General features: G+C 49.1%; 7 protein-coding genes across 7 annotated transcripts; 3 read left to right on the top strand and 4 right to left on the bottom strand.

The window, feature by feature from the left end:
* Nucleotides 1–273: 273 nt before the first annotated feature.
* On the bottom strand, nt 274–2,314 carry FSUBG_994 (uncharacterized protein; the record flags this gene model as incomplete). The annotated part of the gene is made up of 3 exons (XM_036688505.1): nt 274–950; nt 1,406–1,979; nt 2,267–2,314. The coding sequence occupies 3 exons, from the start codon at nt 2,312–2,314 to the stop codon at nt 274–276; spliced, it is 1,299 nt and encodes a 432-aa protein (XP_036543580.1).
* Nucleotides 2,315–2,534: 220 nt separating this feature from the next.
* On the top strand, nt 2,535–3,309 carry FSUBG_993 (dolichol-phosphate mannosyltransferase; the record flags this gene model as incomplete). The annotated part of the gene is made up of 2 exons (XM_036688494.1): nt 2,535–2,638; nt 2,691–3,309. The coding sequence occupies 2 exons, from the start codon at nt 2,535–2,537 to the stop codon at nt 3,307–3,309; spliced, it is 723 nt and encodes a 240-aa protein (XP_036543579.1).
* A 152-nt stretch (nt 3,310–3,461) lies between these two features.
* FSUBG_992 (3-oxoacyl-reductase) lies at nt 3,462–4,385 on the bottom strand (the record flags this gene model as incomplete). The annotated part of the gene is made up of 2 exons (XM_036688483.1): nt 3,462–4,162; nt 4,220–4,385. The coding sequence occupies 2 exons, from the start codon at nt 4,383–4,385 to the stop codon at nt 3,462–3,464; spliced, it is 867 nt and encodes a 288-aa protein (XP_036543578.1).
* An 856-nt stretch (nt 4,386–5,241) lies between these two features.
* On the top strand, nt 5,242–6,060 carry FSUBG_991 (uncharacterized protein; the record flags this gene model as incomplete). The annotated part of the gene is made up of 1 exon (XM_036688472.1): nt 5,242–6,060. One exon carries the CDS (start codon nt 5,242–5,244, stop codon nt 6,058–6,060), a length of 819 nt encoding a protein of 272 aa, XP_036543577.1.
* A 261-nt stretch (nt 6,061–6,321) lies between these two features.
* FSUBG_990 (uncharacterized protein) lies at nt 6,322–9,471 on the bottom strand (the record flags this gene model as incomplete). Its single annotated transcript, XM_036688461.1, has 5 exons — nt 6,322–6,513; nt 6,563–7,568; nt 7,624–7,666; nt 8,558–8,671; nt 8,775–9,471. The coding sequence occupies 5 exons, from the start codon at nt 9,469–9,471 to the stop codon at nt 6,322–6,324; spliced, it is 2,052 nt and encodes a 683-aa protein (XP_036543576.1).
* Nucleotides 9,472–10,853: 1,382 nt separating this feature from the next.
* Nucleotides 10,854–11,609, top strand: FSUBG_989 (uncharacterized protein; the record flags this gene model as incomplete). Its single annotated transcript, XM_036688450.1, has 1 exon — nt 10,854–11,609. One exon carries the CDS (start codon nt 10,854–10,856, stop codon nt 11,607–11,609), a length of 756 nt encoding a protein of 251 aa, XP_036543575.1.
* A 908-nt stretch (nt 11,610–12,517) lies between these two features.
* Nucleotides 12,518–13,420, bottom strand: FSUBG_988 (uncharacterized protein; the record flags this gene model as incomplete). Its single annotated transcript, XM_036688439.1, has 4 exons — nt 12,518–12,587; nt 12,664–12,715; nt 12,766–13,317; nt 13,372–13,420. 4 exons carry the CDS (start codon nt 13,418–13,420, stop codon nt 12,518–12,520), a joined length of 723 nt encoding a protein of 240 aa, XP_036543574.1.
* Nucleotides 13,421–14,712: the final 1,292 nt, after the last annotated feature.

Raw genomic sequence — 14,712 nt, 5'->3', positions numbered from 1 at the left:
GTCTAGTATAGCAATATCATGGCGGACACAATCTCCAATAGACCATTCTTCTCAATAAAGCACTGTATAATTAACGAAATGGCAAATGCAAACAGTGTTTACTACCTGACGCACAAATATACCCACAAATCCTTGAACCAGGCAGGTCTCGGGATGATGTTCCTTTTCCCGTTCCCATCCGCCATTTTCGCCGTCCCACCCCTAAATCATGTGTTGCAGCAATCATAAACCATCATAATAGATCAAGGAAAAGCCTGCCAATTCGCATTGCTACTAAACCTCAACAGGACCTTGACTTCGCGTCTTACGTGCAGTTTTCCCAGCAACCGGGCTGACCTTCTTGTCCTTCTTCGCAGCTTTCCCGTTTTCGTGCTTACCGTTTGGCGAAGTATTCTCAGTGGCGGTCGGCTCATCCGCGACGTCTTCAACGCGAGCCTTCTTCTCAGCACGCTCCTCCGACTCCGACTTCTGTGTCGCAGCGGGATCGGATGCGCCGTTGGTGGCAGCAGGAGGCTCATCGGCCTTGCGCTTTTCGCCTGCAGCTGCTTCGGCGACGTTGTTGACCTCGGGCTTACTAGCGCCGTTGATGCCCGCTGGCTTGTCGTCGGCAGCATTGTCAGTCATAGGGACATCCGTTGGGGCGGAGACAGCAGGCGCCGATGTTGGAGCATCAGTGATGAACGCATTCTCGTCCTCGTTCTTTGGCGTTTCCTTTGGTTCTTCTTCGAGGTTGAGCACGGGTCGTGGAGTGCCGCCTGCAGGTGTCATGTTGTTGACGGGTGTCTCTGGCACAGACGCAACCTCGACGGGTTTCGGCGGGGCGCTGAGACCACCGGCTCCGTCAGTTGGTTTGGTCTCCTCCGGCTTGGCGGGCTGCGAAGGAGCTGTTGTGGTGTCCAAAGTGGGAGCGCCGGCCTCGGCCTCGGGGGCCGTGGGTTCAGGTGCGCCGACTAGGGCATGTCAGCTCAGAATTCCGTGTATAAGCGCAGTGTTGAGCTACGGAGGTCGAAACAGCCATCGCGAACAAGCCAATTGCGAAGCGCTGCATCAGACGCGATGGGAACGAGGCCATTGAGACGGCTGGCGATGGGACATACCTTTGTCTATAGCTGGAGCGATTCCGTCCGACATGGCGATGACGTAACAATTTTTTGTCGCAAGCTGACTCTAGCTTATAAGCGTGTGTTTGCGCGACGCAGCGAAGTCAATAATGGATACGAGAGATATTTGCGATAATTTCTGAGGCTACAAGAGTGAGGAAGCTTCACAATGTTGATGTAGGAAGTAGGTCAAAGTCGGGGAACGAGACACGAAGAAGGGGAGTGAGGTTGGCAGAGAAAGGCACGAGGCAAGTCACGACGGTCGGTTCCACAAAGCCATGCCCATCCATCCACAGCTACCTTACCTATAGTACCTTGCCTAGAAACAGAAGCAGCATGGACAGACAGAGAGAAGCCAGAAGCAAATTGGTAAGGCATGGGTAGCTCCGAGGCCGAGGCGGAGGGCGCACAAACAGCATCGAGGTTCCTCACCCGTGGGGAACGAGTGACGGGATACTTGGACAAGATGAGCCAGGGAATTGGAAGAGGAGAACGCATAGCACGCATTGGGCCAAGGAAAAGCGCCCTTTCGTCACTCGACTGTAACTCCGTGGACTGTGAGGTTAGCCCAAGGAACACCCGTACTTGACGGTGTGAACTCTGTAGATCGGGACGGACTTGGTCGTCATCTCGGATTGGCTTTTGGAAGGATCCCAGTTCCCAGTCCTTTTGCTTCCCAGCTGCATTTGCGTGCTTTGCGGGGAACAAGAGGGAGCTTTGGTGGGTCGGGAGCTCCTCAAGCCACCGATCTGGGAAGACAGAGGATTTGAGGTGTGGACCGCCGGAACCAGTGAGACACAGGACGGGCTTAGTACCGGTACTTGGTGTTTGCTGGGGAAGTGGACGCGAGGTCAGGCGGAGAGGAAGAGACAGGAGGCTCTGTGTTCACTGTTCAGTACCTTACCAGACGGTAAATGTCCAGTGACGCAAGGAAACGTTCTTGTTCAACAACATCAAGTCATGTTTGGTATTGATCAATCGGCCGATGACCCAACAAAAAGACCTCAAGTGACCAGCAAAGCCGCTGCTGTCTCAAAAGCTGACCAGCATGACGCAGAATTGACAATCGCACGCAAGCCCTGCAACCGACCTGCAAGTCATGTCATGGTCCAAAACCAATCCATGTTAGCAGATCGGCATCGGCCAAACCAAAGCTTGTACCTCACCAGCCACAGAAAGTCTCGCACAGCCACAGTCAATTCAGGGGCAGCCATCGTGAGCTTAGTCACCCCTGTCTATCCCCAATCGCCAGCTTCAAGGTGTCCCCTTGGAGTGGCTTGACGCGAATAACGACGAGACATCCAACAAACGCAATTCCCCAAATTTCCCACGCTCATTTTGTCGTTCGCGATCGGACTCTGATCTTTTGTCTCTTCAGGTCGCTTTCCCGTTTAACACCTTTCTTCAACGATACCCCCCTTCTAATCGCCCGCCATGGCCACAACTAAGAACAAGTACTCGGTTATCTTGCCAACCTACAATGAGCGCAAGAACCTGCCCATCATTACCTGGTTGTTGAACCGCACCTTTACTGAGAAGTCAGTACCGTCTTCCATGCAGATTTGACAGGCGAAAAGCTAACCCTAACAGCAACCTTGATTGGGAAATCATCATCGTCGACGACGGCTCCCCCGATGGAACCCAAGAAGTTGCCCAGCAGCTCATCAAGGCCTACTCCCCCCACGTTGTCCTCAAGCCCCGCGCTGGCAAGCTCGGTCTCGGAACAGCCTACGTCCACGGCCTCAAGTTCGTCACCGGCAACTTCGTCATCATCATGGATGCCGACTTCTCCCACCACCCCAAGTTCATCCCCGAGATGGTCGCTCTCCAGGCCAAGGGCAACTACGACATCGTCACGGGTACTCGCTACGCTGGAAACGGCGGTGTCTTTGGTTGGGATCTCAAGCGCAAGTTCGTCAGCCGTGGCGCCAACTTGTTCGCTGATACTGTCCTCCGCCCTGGCGTGAGTGATCTCACTGGCAGCTTCCGACTGTACAAGCGTGCTGCGCTTGAGAAGGCTATTGCTAGTACTGAGAGCAAGGGATACAGTTTCCAGATGGAGCTCATGGTGCGTGCGAAGGCTATGGGATGCACCGTCGCTGAGGTTCCCATCTCTTTCGTCGATCGTCTTTATGGAGAGAGCAAACTTGGTGGCGATGAGATTGTTCAGTATGCCCAGGGTGTCTTCAACCTGTGGCTCAAGGTCTAAGAATGTGAATGACATGCACAAAAGGGACACATCTTGTTGGATGGGGGCGTTTGGGGAAGTATAGTACCGTTTAATCTAATACCACGTTTCTTCGTCAATTAATGCCCTTGACTGATCCAGGAGTCCTATTCAGCTCGCCGCCTAGATATACTCTACATATTACGACCTCCAGTGACCATGATGGTCTGACCTGACACATACGAAAACAATGGACTCGCCACAGCCAGAACAGCGCTCGCTGCCTCAGTTGCAGTACCGGGTCTCCTCAGCGGAATATCTGCATGGGCATTGTCCCCCGCTGCCTGCGTCTGCTTTGTCGGAATACCCAGGGCAATTTTTTCACCGTCTGGCCCAGTAACAAACGCGCCATCCTCCTTGGCCGCTGTCAATCTTGTGAGAATATGTCCGAAGGCAACAGTATTCGCTCTCACGCCGAAGGAGGGACCCCACTCCTTTGCAATCGTCTTTGTGAAGCCTGTGATACCCGCCTTTGCAAGAGAGTAATTGAGCTGTCCCGCATTGCCGTGCACTCCGGACGTAGATGAGATATTGACGATGCAACGGGGAGCGCCATCGCGTACACGGAAGTAAGGGGCTGCTGCGCGGACGAGAGTAAAGGGGGCAGTACAGTGAAGAGCGAGAATAGTATCCCACTGCTTGTCTGTCATCTTGTGAATGACACCGTCCCAAGTATAGCCTGCGTTGTTGACGATGATGTTAATCTTTCCGTCGCCAAAGTCTGCAGCCTTCTTGACCAGATCATTGACATATTCTGCCTTGAGAATGTCTCCAGGCACAGCTATAGCCTGGCCGCCATTCTTGTTGATGTCATCAGCAACAGCCTTGGACTTTTCTATTCGAGCGAGAGTCAGACATCAATGTTTCGAGAACAAAGGATAAGGCCACTCACCGGCGTCGATATCTGCAACAACGACTTTCGCGCCCTCTTTAGCAAATAGCCTGGCAGCTTCTGCACCGATTCCTTGGCCGCTGCCTGTGATGATGGCTACTTGGCCAGCGAGTAGACCTTTGGGGTAGTTGAGATGACCAGTGAGTTGACTAACACGGTCCGACATGTTCATTTACTGTGTACTGATTGTGCTATTGGGTCGTGCAAGTAAATTATTGAGAATAATGAACAGGACCAGAATTCATGGGCATTTCCCCAGATTCAGGTCCTTTAATGATCCCGGGGATCGACGAGATCGACGTATTTGAGCCGAGGCTCAATGGCGGGCAGTATGTGGGGTAGCTCCGGACTTGACGGGGGATGGCATTAGGGAGCAAAAAGATTCTGATCTTGACCTCGGCTGTCAAAAATATTCAGTCTAAGATTGCACTAAATCCGCAATGAAAATGCCTAAAACAGCCCTGGATTCCTTAAATATTTTGTCATTTTGAAAGGAGGTCCGAGGTTTTTTTGCCCCCTCCCCCGAAGATGCGATATATCAGTCTTGATGATAAGTTATACCTTGGTTGAATTTCGGTATTATCTGTATAGAAATATCATTTCGGCACAGAGATAGAGCTAGTCGCCATCTGAATGAAATGGTGTACCGAGAGTCCTGCCTTGGTTGATACATTTTATCTGAAATGTCCCAGCTGTACGGAGTACCCTGCCCCCAATTACACTTCGTGATGATGTTTTCTGGGTTCGGATACTTTCTTGTCTTCAGAGTTAACATAGAAATAAGCAAACTGTAATTTAGGGCTCACTAACATAAATATAATCTGAATTCTTGTAAGCCTCAGGATCCTTTCGCCCAAGTTCATCAATCAGAGTCCTTCCATCGCTTCGAAGCACAACTGTCCATCATGTCGACAAACTCCGAAAGCTGTAGCCTTCTGGGACTTCCAGCTGAGGTTTTGATGTATATAATCAATCACATAGAGCTTTGTAGCTTGTACTGGCTCTCACAGACCTGCAAGACCATGCGACACCTAGCAAAGAGGGACTTCCGCACCCTGGTCAACACCAATGCTGAAGACAAGGCCAAGTTCTTGCTTGGTCTCGCATACGTACTGCCAGACCACTATTTCTGCGGGAACTGTTGTCAGCTGCACATTTTCAACCGCCATGGCTCCTCACGAATGCCGTCTCACTGCTGGGATGATTCGGTCAACCATCGGCGCAGTTGTGCGATCCTTTACGACTTACAACACCAGCACGTTCAACTGGCCTTGAAATATAACCGTCTTGGAGGATTCTATGACCATGCAGCTGCGAAGTTTATGCGATCTTATCGACAATCATGCTCTGGCGGCCCTTTGGGATCAAACATACACTTCTCTGCCACGCCCGAGATCAAGAATTTCCGTTTTCTCCTACATGAAGAATGGAAACTCCAGGCTAGCCTCACTGCAACTCCCGACTCTACGGATGTTTACCTCCCTATCTGCAATCACATAGACCTTTGGGGCCATAAGCCGCCCGTTCATTCCACTACCGAGATCTTGGGTACAGTATGGGCTTTGGTACGCCATGCAACGCCGTTTAAGGATAGTGAAGCGGAAAGAAGTTACGCACCTCGTGGTTCTTGTAAAACATGCTCGACGAGTTACGAGTTCAGTGTCTCCAGGGCAAACGGGGTTGTAGTAAAGACAACCCACGACTACGGTATGTTCAATTCCCTGGATGAGTGGAAGAGACGCAGTCGGAAAAATCGCATAGTTTGGGCAACAAGCAAGTTGGACTTTGGTTTCGTCGAAACCGATTCGGGAGAGTTTGAGGAGGCGATTTTTGAAGAATGATTGATCTTTTGGCTTTAAAATATTGGTTGGCGCATTTCAGAAAGAGTGTGTTGTTCATGTACCACGTCTACAAGACGCGTGAAAATGCCGGCCCCCCCCTCCATTCTAGGGGATGAAATGACTTGGGCAAGTTTGGTTCGTCTTTGCAGGCCTTTAGACCAGTCAACTTTTGGCACAATGTTTTAGTATCATAATTCTTGCTCCTTGGGGCCTGCTTGTCTTGGTTCCCAAGTAAGTGGTATATCTGTTCAGATCATATAACTATAGCTTGAAATCGCCGTTTGTCTTTTCCCAGCCTGTAGTCGAAGCCCCCAGGCCAGCGACCCTCTCTGTAAGCTTCAGCTTCAGGTTCTTATGCCTCTCGGTACACAGCTCGTACATAGTCGATAGGTTAAACAACAGCGTAGGAGACGATAAACCAGACTCCACAAGGCCCTCCAATACTGCGCGTCCCTAAGAAAGATTAGTACACGGTAATCGCACGTATCCCAGATGAACATACCTCTTGTATCCTCCCAAGATACAACAAACACACGGCTGTGTTAACGCCGACCATCTCGTCGTCCAGACTTTCTTTCAGTTCCTTCCACGCTTCCAGGGCTGTCTCGTACTCTGCATCAGCCATGTCACAGAGTGCCAGGATTAGCTTCTCGACGTTTTCGTCGTTTTCCATGGCTTGACGTGCGCAGGACCTTGCGCTTTCTACGTCGCCCAATTGCAGCCACAGCAGTGCTTTGGTAAGTGCCATCTTGCCATCACCTCGATCCCGTAGGGTGCTGAGGTGATGCGCTGCGCCTGTCAGGTCTTCGAGCTCAATCAGAGCTCCAGCAACCTGGATACCAAGATCGTAAAGACGAGCTTTCCAAAGCTCCCTTGCGGAGTTGTCGTGCTGGGCTGCTGCCTTGCTGATACGATCGCGAGCTTCGCGAGCCAGGTCGTGGTAACTCATGACGGCTCGGCGATAATCGCCGAAGCCAAGCGACTGAAGGCGTACATTGAGAACCCTTAGCTCCCAAGGTACTAGGTGCTCTCCAGTGGTTTCGTCTACGTACCTCCTGATGTCGTTGAGATCTTCCAAGGCTTTGACCTCCTGAGCAGCCAAGGGAGTCGCATCAATCAGGGTAAGACATGCCAGTCGGGTGTAGAGAAGCTCAAAAATCCTCTTGGAATCCGTAGGATTTATTCCCCCACTAGCTCCAGAGCCTGTGAGTTCTTGAACAGCAGCTATAGCCGCTGCTCTGAAGTGACCGCTAGCAAGGAGCTCCTCAATGGGAGCCTCGGGATCGGGCTGCTTCTGTGGATTACGAAAGGCGACAGGAACGTTGAGAGGCGTCAAAGGGTGATAGATCTCTGGCCTTAGAAGAAATGAAAAGTCTTTGGGTCTAGCCTCTCCCAGTTGCGAGACTGGAGTCGCTGTAGATGAGCGCGGATGTGGCGATGATATCCTATTGCGATGCGTAAGTACTCGCTGAGGGGTCGTCGCTTGTTGAGGCGACAATAACGGATCACTGTAAGTTAAGTGTCAATCTCGGGTCGTGATCTAAACGATAACATTTTACTCACTCATCAAGATCGAGAGGTCCTTTCGTAGAGGATCTCGGTCGGGCTGGGACAGAGTTAGCCGTGTCGCACCAGTATCACTCATGCTAACAATGCTCATTTGGAGACATGAGAAGCCCCGCTCATGCAGCATCAACGTCATCCACGAGAATCATTCTGAGGCATACTCTTGGTGATAGATTTGTTTCTGGAGTGTCCTTGACTCCCTGTTCTTTGCGGTTCACTCATGGCCTCGTATTTGATGAATTATCGATGTCCTTTGATGAAGGGAAGCCTGTGATCTCGCTGTATCATGGTGTGGTCGGATAATCACCGGGAAATACATTCCAACAACGACAATTCACGACTTCGCATTGTCAAGTCGTGAGAACTCAAATGCAAACAAATCGGAATTTGAAACGCGGAATAGTGAACAATTGCCAAGCCAATCTGAATTGTTCGATTGTAGAAAACCATCCATCGATGCTCTGCAACTTACCGAATTGCTAACAAACCTACCTACCTTACCTATCTACCATGTCTAGCTAGGGAAGAAAGAAGACTCAGGACTTGGATCGTGGACGACAAAAAGACTTGTGGAACTTAGCGGGTAATGAGTATCTTGCCCGTATGTGTTTATTGGTGTTCTTTACCTTTGTGCGCTGGAGGCTGAAGCCTCTTTAAACAACCCACAACCTTATTCCCATGGAACTTAGCATAAGTTAATAATATCTCTTACTGACCTCATTTCTGTACGCTATCTCAAGGTCTCATGCTATCTTGCTCTCTGCGGCGTATCCCTTCGCAACCTCCCAAGCTCTGATCATTTGCTCACGGCAGACCAACCAAGCAATCTATCCCACAATCCTGCTATCAAACGCGCTCTCAATAGCTATGCCGATATCGCAAAATACAAAGAACGGAATCTTCCAGAATCAGTGGTATTTGCGATTCTTACACCCCTTGACACGCGAAGTGAACCCAAGCTTGGCGCGGCGGAAACAGTACAAACAGAGACCCTTTGCTTTAACTTCGTTCGTGAGTTTGTGGACACGTTGTTCTTCGATCGCCACTGACAAAATTAGTTTTGGGTTAACATGAATGCCACAAGGCCCGCCCAAATAACTGATCATGTGTAGGGAGAAGGGAAGCTTGACAATTGGTGGATTTCTTACAGCAAAGTCGAAGCCCAAGCTCCTTGTCGGGCATGCCCGTGACGTAACCCAAGTGAGAAGGTTGAAGCTGCTTGACAAGTTTCTTGCTAAAAGTAAAGAAAGCATCGGGGTTTTGCATCCAGTAGGCGGCAGTTGTGAGTTGCCATGTCTCTTCGGGGTCATCCGCCCAAGCATACTTCGCAAACCAATACACCGAAGCGAAGGTAAATCGCGATACCAAATCGTATTTGTCAACAAGGATCGAAATCTTCTGGATATCTTCGGGGTCACAGTCTTGTGTCGAAGGGTTGGACCCGTAGAGCACGAGGATCGTGTAGTCCAAAGCGAGGGGATCGTCATCAGGGAGCTCGAGAACCATTTCAGGATCTCCAGGCTGTCGACTGCGCAATCTATCGCCCTCTTCGAAGTTCGGCCCGAACATGACTGCAAAGACTGGCGATATCTCGCACAGAAAGGCCGACGCAACTCTGAGGAGAGTTCTGTGGGGGCCAACGGCGAGGATTAAATCGCCGCCAGGGATCAAGTCTCGAACAAACCTGGGCTGAGCCACAGTCTCAATGGCCTCTTCTGGGCTTGACATTACTGACTGATCAGGGGTAAGATCCATCTGAGACCAAGCGTAGCGGGCACCTTGCAAATAAGAAGAAATAGCGGTGTTGGTGTTGCTTGGTGCAGCAAAAGGCTCAATTGGGCTCATGTCTTTGGAGTCTGGAAGAGGAGAAGGCTGCTTGCCAAAGTGGTAGGTCAATATCTAGCGGAACCAAAGACACGGTCTTATAATTGGGCGGACTCCCTGGATGGGAGTGATTCATGATCATCACCGACCTCATTGTCGTAGCATCACTTGCTTACATGCTCTGCGCTTCAGCCTCGACAAGGCAAGAACCGTGAAGATGTGCCAGAATTGGCATACGCATCTCGAGAAGCTTGGACATGCCAAAATTCAAATTCGAGTCCACAATCTTATTTCCCCAGATTTTGTGAGTCTATTCCGAAGCATAGCCCGCCTTCCGGAAGTCTCATACTCACGGAACTTTAGTGATAAGGAACCACGCGATCAACCCGTTGACTCTGATAGGCCTCTTTCGTTCTCCGTGACTATCTGCATATCGTGCCAACAAACAAGAGACATTTCCTTTGGCTTTTCGTCTTCATGATTCCCTGTCGGTGCTTTCTCATTGCGTAACTTCTGAGTGACGTACATGCACCAGGCCAGGGAGGCAAGAAAACGTAGGCCTCTATGCTAGATGACAGAAAGACCTGATTTCATTGAGTTCAATCCAGTACAGACCTTGGGGAGCTCACATTATGCACTTTTGACGCCCAGGTCCAATGTCACATGTTTTCTTGCTCCCTAGGGTCAGGTTGGGGATGTCCTCAGGGCTCACACAAAGACAGGGAAATACCGGCCTACCAATATGAGCAATTGGCAGTTCAAACAGGCAATTCTCCTTTCACTGTGTTGCAAGTCGTTATTGTGCAGCCTGTTGTCATTGCTCACTGCGTTGATCTGATTCGTTTTGTTGGCTATCTGGCTATGGATCATCACTCGTTGTAGGTCATTGTTCGAGGTGGCCATGGGGTCGGGCGCTTTGCGTTTCGTTGCTGCGCACAACTCTAGTTTGGGCCTCTATGATTTTGTCAAGTTTGCTCAGGAGTTGCGCTCTAAACTGTCGTTCTTCACTGCCATTCTAGGGTCCGGGATCCGCTACCACTGCTCTTGCCAAGGCTTCTCCCATACACAGAGGTCATCGTCGTCCTTCTTGTCTTTCTTGGTCGACTTTTTGCTCCTCAACTTTATTGATCGTAAAGTTCTGCGCAGACTTTTCTGATTCTGCCTGTCCATATGCTCTCAAGTTTTCTCCTGCCTCGTCCAATCTCTGGTTCTTCTTTCCTACACAATCATTGGTCTTCTTGAAGCGGTACTTTTTGTTACTTAGCACTTTATTTGGGTCATTTCATCTACTTACGCACTCTAGAGCGTTCCGTCTTTTCCTCTTTCATCCCCACGAGCCCTGTCGGTACCCAGTCGCATTCCCAAGTCACACACACGACTCCCGGTATCTCTAAACCACCACAATGCCGATCCCAAATCCCAATCCCGAATCCTCTACTACACGGCCAGAATCAAACCAGAGCATGCCAAGCCAAGAGGGTACAAGCCTGGTTGAGGGTAGAGAACCCCCTGTTTGCTCCTTTCATTTTACTGACCATGCTTTAGGAACTTCGGAACTCGAGCACGACATAATAAGCGACGGTGATCTTGTACTTATCGTCGGAGCGGACGAAAAGCGGATCAGAATTACGGTTCAGGCTGCCCGCGTGTGTTCACACATTCTTGGACAAATACTTGATCAACACAATATCACTGATGCTGACAATACGGGTCGGGTTCGTGAGCTTAGGCTTCCAAACGACAGTGCTACCGCGACTCGAAACGCATTTGGCAGCATCTATCCTGGCAATCCCCATACGGACGATCTGTTGCCAGCAGAGATCTACGATGTGGTCGTGTTTGCCAGGAAGTATAAGATGATTCCCGAATTCAAGAAGGTCGCTCTAAACTGGTTCCGCCCAATATTATGGGCCCACTGCTTTCATCTGCTTCGTGGTCTGGAAGAATGTTGGCATCTAATGATGGCAGCGCATTACATGCTTCTCGAGTATCCCAATACGCTCCCTGAAATCGGTTTTGCATTCTCCAAACTGAGCGAGCGACTGGTGAGGGCCAGGAACCAATATCACAACGCCCGCTTAGTAGAACCGGGGCCAGACGCTGACGATATTGAAGTCGATATCTACCGTAAGATACTCATCCCCCTTCATCATGCATAACTGACTTGAATTGAACCAGGCTCGATTCGTGAGGCCAGGCGGGAGTATGCAACGGCAATGGGTCAGCATCATCAATTTCGCTGTATGGGAGGCGCTGTACCATGCACCGGAACAAGATTCACATGGAGTTATGGAAGCTTCTGCTTGTGTCCGCACTTAGCATAAAGAACATGAACAATTATTTGCGTGTTTCGAGAGAGCTTTAAGTCGATGAGTACCAAAATTTCCACAGAATATACCAAGGGTTAGAGGAAGTTCAAAATGGACAGGGTCGGGTTATTTTTCTTCTTTCATTTTGACTTCAATAAGCAGAAAGTCTGGTCTTTCTTATTTTTAGACTATTTTTACCTCAGACAATACTAGGTATGTAAAACCCACAAGAGGAGAAGGTGGCCAAGTCTATGAAACAGATAGGCAAAGCTTCCTTTCAACATCGACGACAAGCTTTTTGTCCCAACCTAAGACTTATTTCCTTACGCTTACCCACCTGGCATATTGGCATTTACGACCCCCTGGTATCTTATTTTTCGCGACTGTCACTATAGCATTTTTGGCCTGTTCCTTGATTCAGTAGAGTATCATTCGCGGCGTATTACAAGAATTAACTGGTCTTTAGGTATTTTCACCTAAGAAATAATAAAATTATCTAAAACTATCTAAATTAAGAAGAAATTATTCTAAAATGGAGAAAGCTTTATATAAAATTATGTAAACTTATTTTCTTTAATCTCTTACAATTCTTGTTACAGTCGCTGGGTTACTTTTATTTTCTTCGCGGTAAACGATGTGAGGAGAGATTGAACACAGAGCTCGGCTTAAATAACCCGCATTCAATCAATCTGTTTACTGAGGTATACACTGTTCAAACCTCCTGATCTTCCTCTCGATCTTCCCAAAAACTAATGCATTCATCTCAGATTTCCCTTATTCCAGCTGATACGGTCGATAATGACGCTCAGGATAGCTACATCCTGCACACTGCTGGGTGTAAGAGCCGGTTGCATGAGAAAAGCAGAACAGACAGAGGCCCATCTCCTCCGCGATCCTAGTATACCTGGAGTCACGCTCTACTTTAAAATGGGTGTTGCGCAGTTCTTCAATAGCCACTAGATGAGTATTGTCAGCATCTGTGCCTATCGTGTAATTCGTGACTTACTTCCAAGGCGCAGGCCAGTATGCTTGTCATGAAAGCGGTTTATGAACTTGAGCAAGCTAGTGCTCTTCGGGCGTATTCCCTTCGTCACGGCGAAAAATGCCCAGTCGACCTTAAGGATGTATGCCACAACCAAGGTGTTCCAGTCATCTTCGGTAACTTCTGAATCTCTACTATCCGTCTTGGTGGCGTTGAGAAGCCAGAAAGATGCGAATACTTGGAGGCGCTCGACCATTCCGTACTTATCTGCAAGAATTGCAATCTCCTTGGCTTCACTTACCGAGAACTTCGTGGCGCTTGGGTCTGAGCTGTAAAGGGTCCGCAACACCTGGTCCATTGGTTGTTCCTTGTCTTCGGGGAGGATGATTTCAATGGGGTCTTCATGGTCGGGTTTATTTGCGAGAGCATTCCTTTCTTTCATCGGTGCATCAAGCATAGCTCGGAAAACGGGGGAGATGAGTTTCAGGAAGTGCGAAGAGACCTGAATCTTGTGCTGGCTCTGGCCAACCACCAGCATAACATCGCCATCGGGAGTGATTTGGGTGACAGAATCTGCTACGAAAAAAAGTAAATACCAAAGCTGTATGATAGAATACCACTTTCACATACACGAAACAACACCGTTATTGGCGTTGAGAAGGGGAGAGGAAGTGTTCATCTTCGTGGATGAGGGTGTTGAAGATGGGTGAAGAAACAAAGCACAGAGAGAGATGCCGCTGGTGAAAATATTCTGGTTTTCCAGCTCACTCGCTTACTAGCATACCTAAGAAGAAGTTGGTTCAGTGTGGAAGCACTTGACAGGTGCCAGCAGCTGGTAGTGAATCATTGCTTGGCCCCTGGAACCGACTCGCCCTTCGATCTTGGATATTTGCTGACATGATGTTGAATTGTAAGATATAATGGCAATCGCTTAGTCAAACAATCATAAATATGAATATGCTTTAGGCTCTGTTCTTTCCAATACCCGACATGAGCTACGACAAAGTTGGTATGGATCAGTATTCCGTTGCTTGCTCTCGAGCTTAGGCATCAAGTTGGCGCGAGGCCAACATCAAACAACTCCGTGCCTAGATTCTACAGGTTTGTTGAACAGTTCAATTGCCAATCAGTTTTGTACTGTGGCAAGAAACAAAAGTGCAATCGCAAAAGGCTGCACAAACAAGGAGGTTAACAAGACTAGCAAACTTGCAGCGGCCGTCCATAAATACAAGCCAGCGCCCTCGCTCAGCATTTTGGATTACCCCCTCTCCTTATTTACAGGCCACCAAGACATCATGAAAAGTTTCTCTTGCTTATACATTCTATTCAATTCTGACAAAATATGTTCTTCTTTGCCTTAAGCAAGAATGTCACGTCTCTGATACCCTACAACGGCACAGACAGTAAGAGACCTCGAGATGGCCTCGTCTTGGGATACAAACCTTTAGTGTACATGATACATTGGCCAACTGTATACCATAGTACTTTATGTTTCCAGTTGGCCGACGTAAAGCATTGGCAAATTCGGATCGGTGCTCGTCACATGTTCCGAGCCGTCGACATAAACTTCTTCCTCATTCTTCACAACACCAAGACGAGTGGTATAAGTCCTGCCTCCACGTAGCCTACGAAGCTGATCTCTTTCAGGTATTAGACTCGTACCAAGCGCGGTGCTTGTCCTCATTGTTGATGACGCTCGCATCAGGGTTCATAATAACCCAAAAACTTTTCTGTGCGACATCTGAGACGTCGGCCACCAACTTCGCAGAAGTCACACGATAACGCTCTCTTTCAAGCCTCACCGTTGTCCCAAACAGGGCACTCAATCTCGTCTCTAGATGAGAATCTACGAATTACAGCTTCTTATCCCCTATTATTCGTAACCTAATGGACAGCATGGTCTCCACAGAACTCCCCAAGAGTGTCCTCAAAGCCTCGGATGAAGCTGCTGTTGCACCGAAGGCAGAGAGC

This window comes from Fusarium subglutinans, assembly GCF_013396075.1.
Source record: "Fusarium subglutinans strain NRRL 66333 chromosome Unknown NRRL66333_c0000004, whole genome shotgun sequence".
Classification (NCBI taxonomy): Eukaryota; Fungi; Ascomycota; class Sordariomycetes; order Hypocreales; family Nectriaceae; genus Fusarium; species Fusarium subglutinans.
This window is presented reverse-complemented; position numbering and strand designations above follow the sequence as displayed.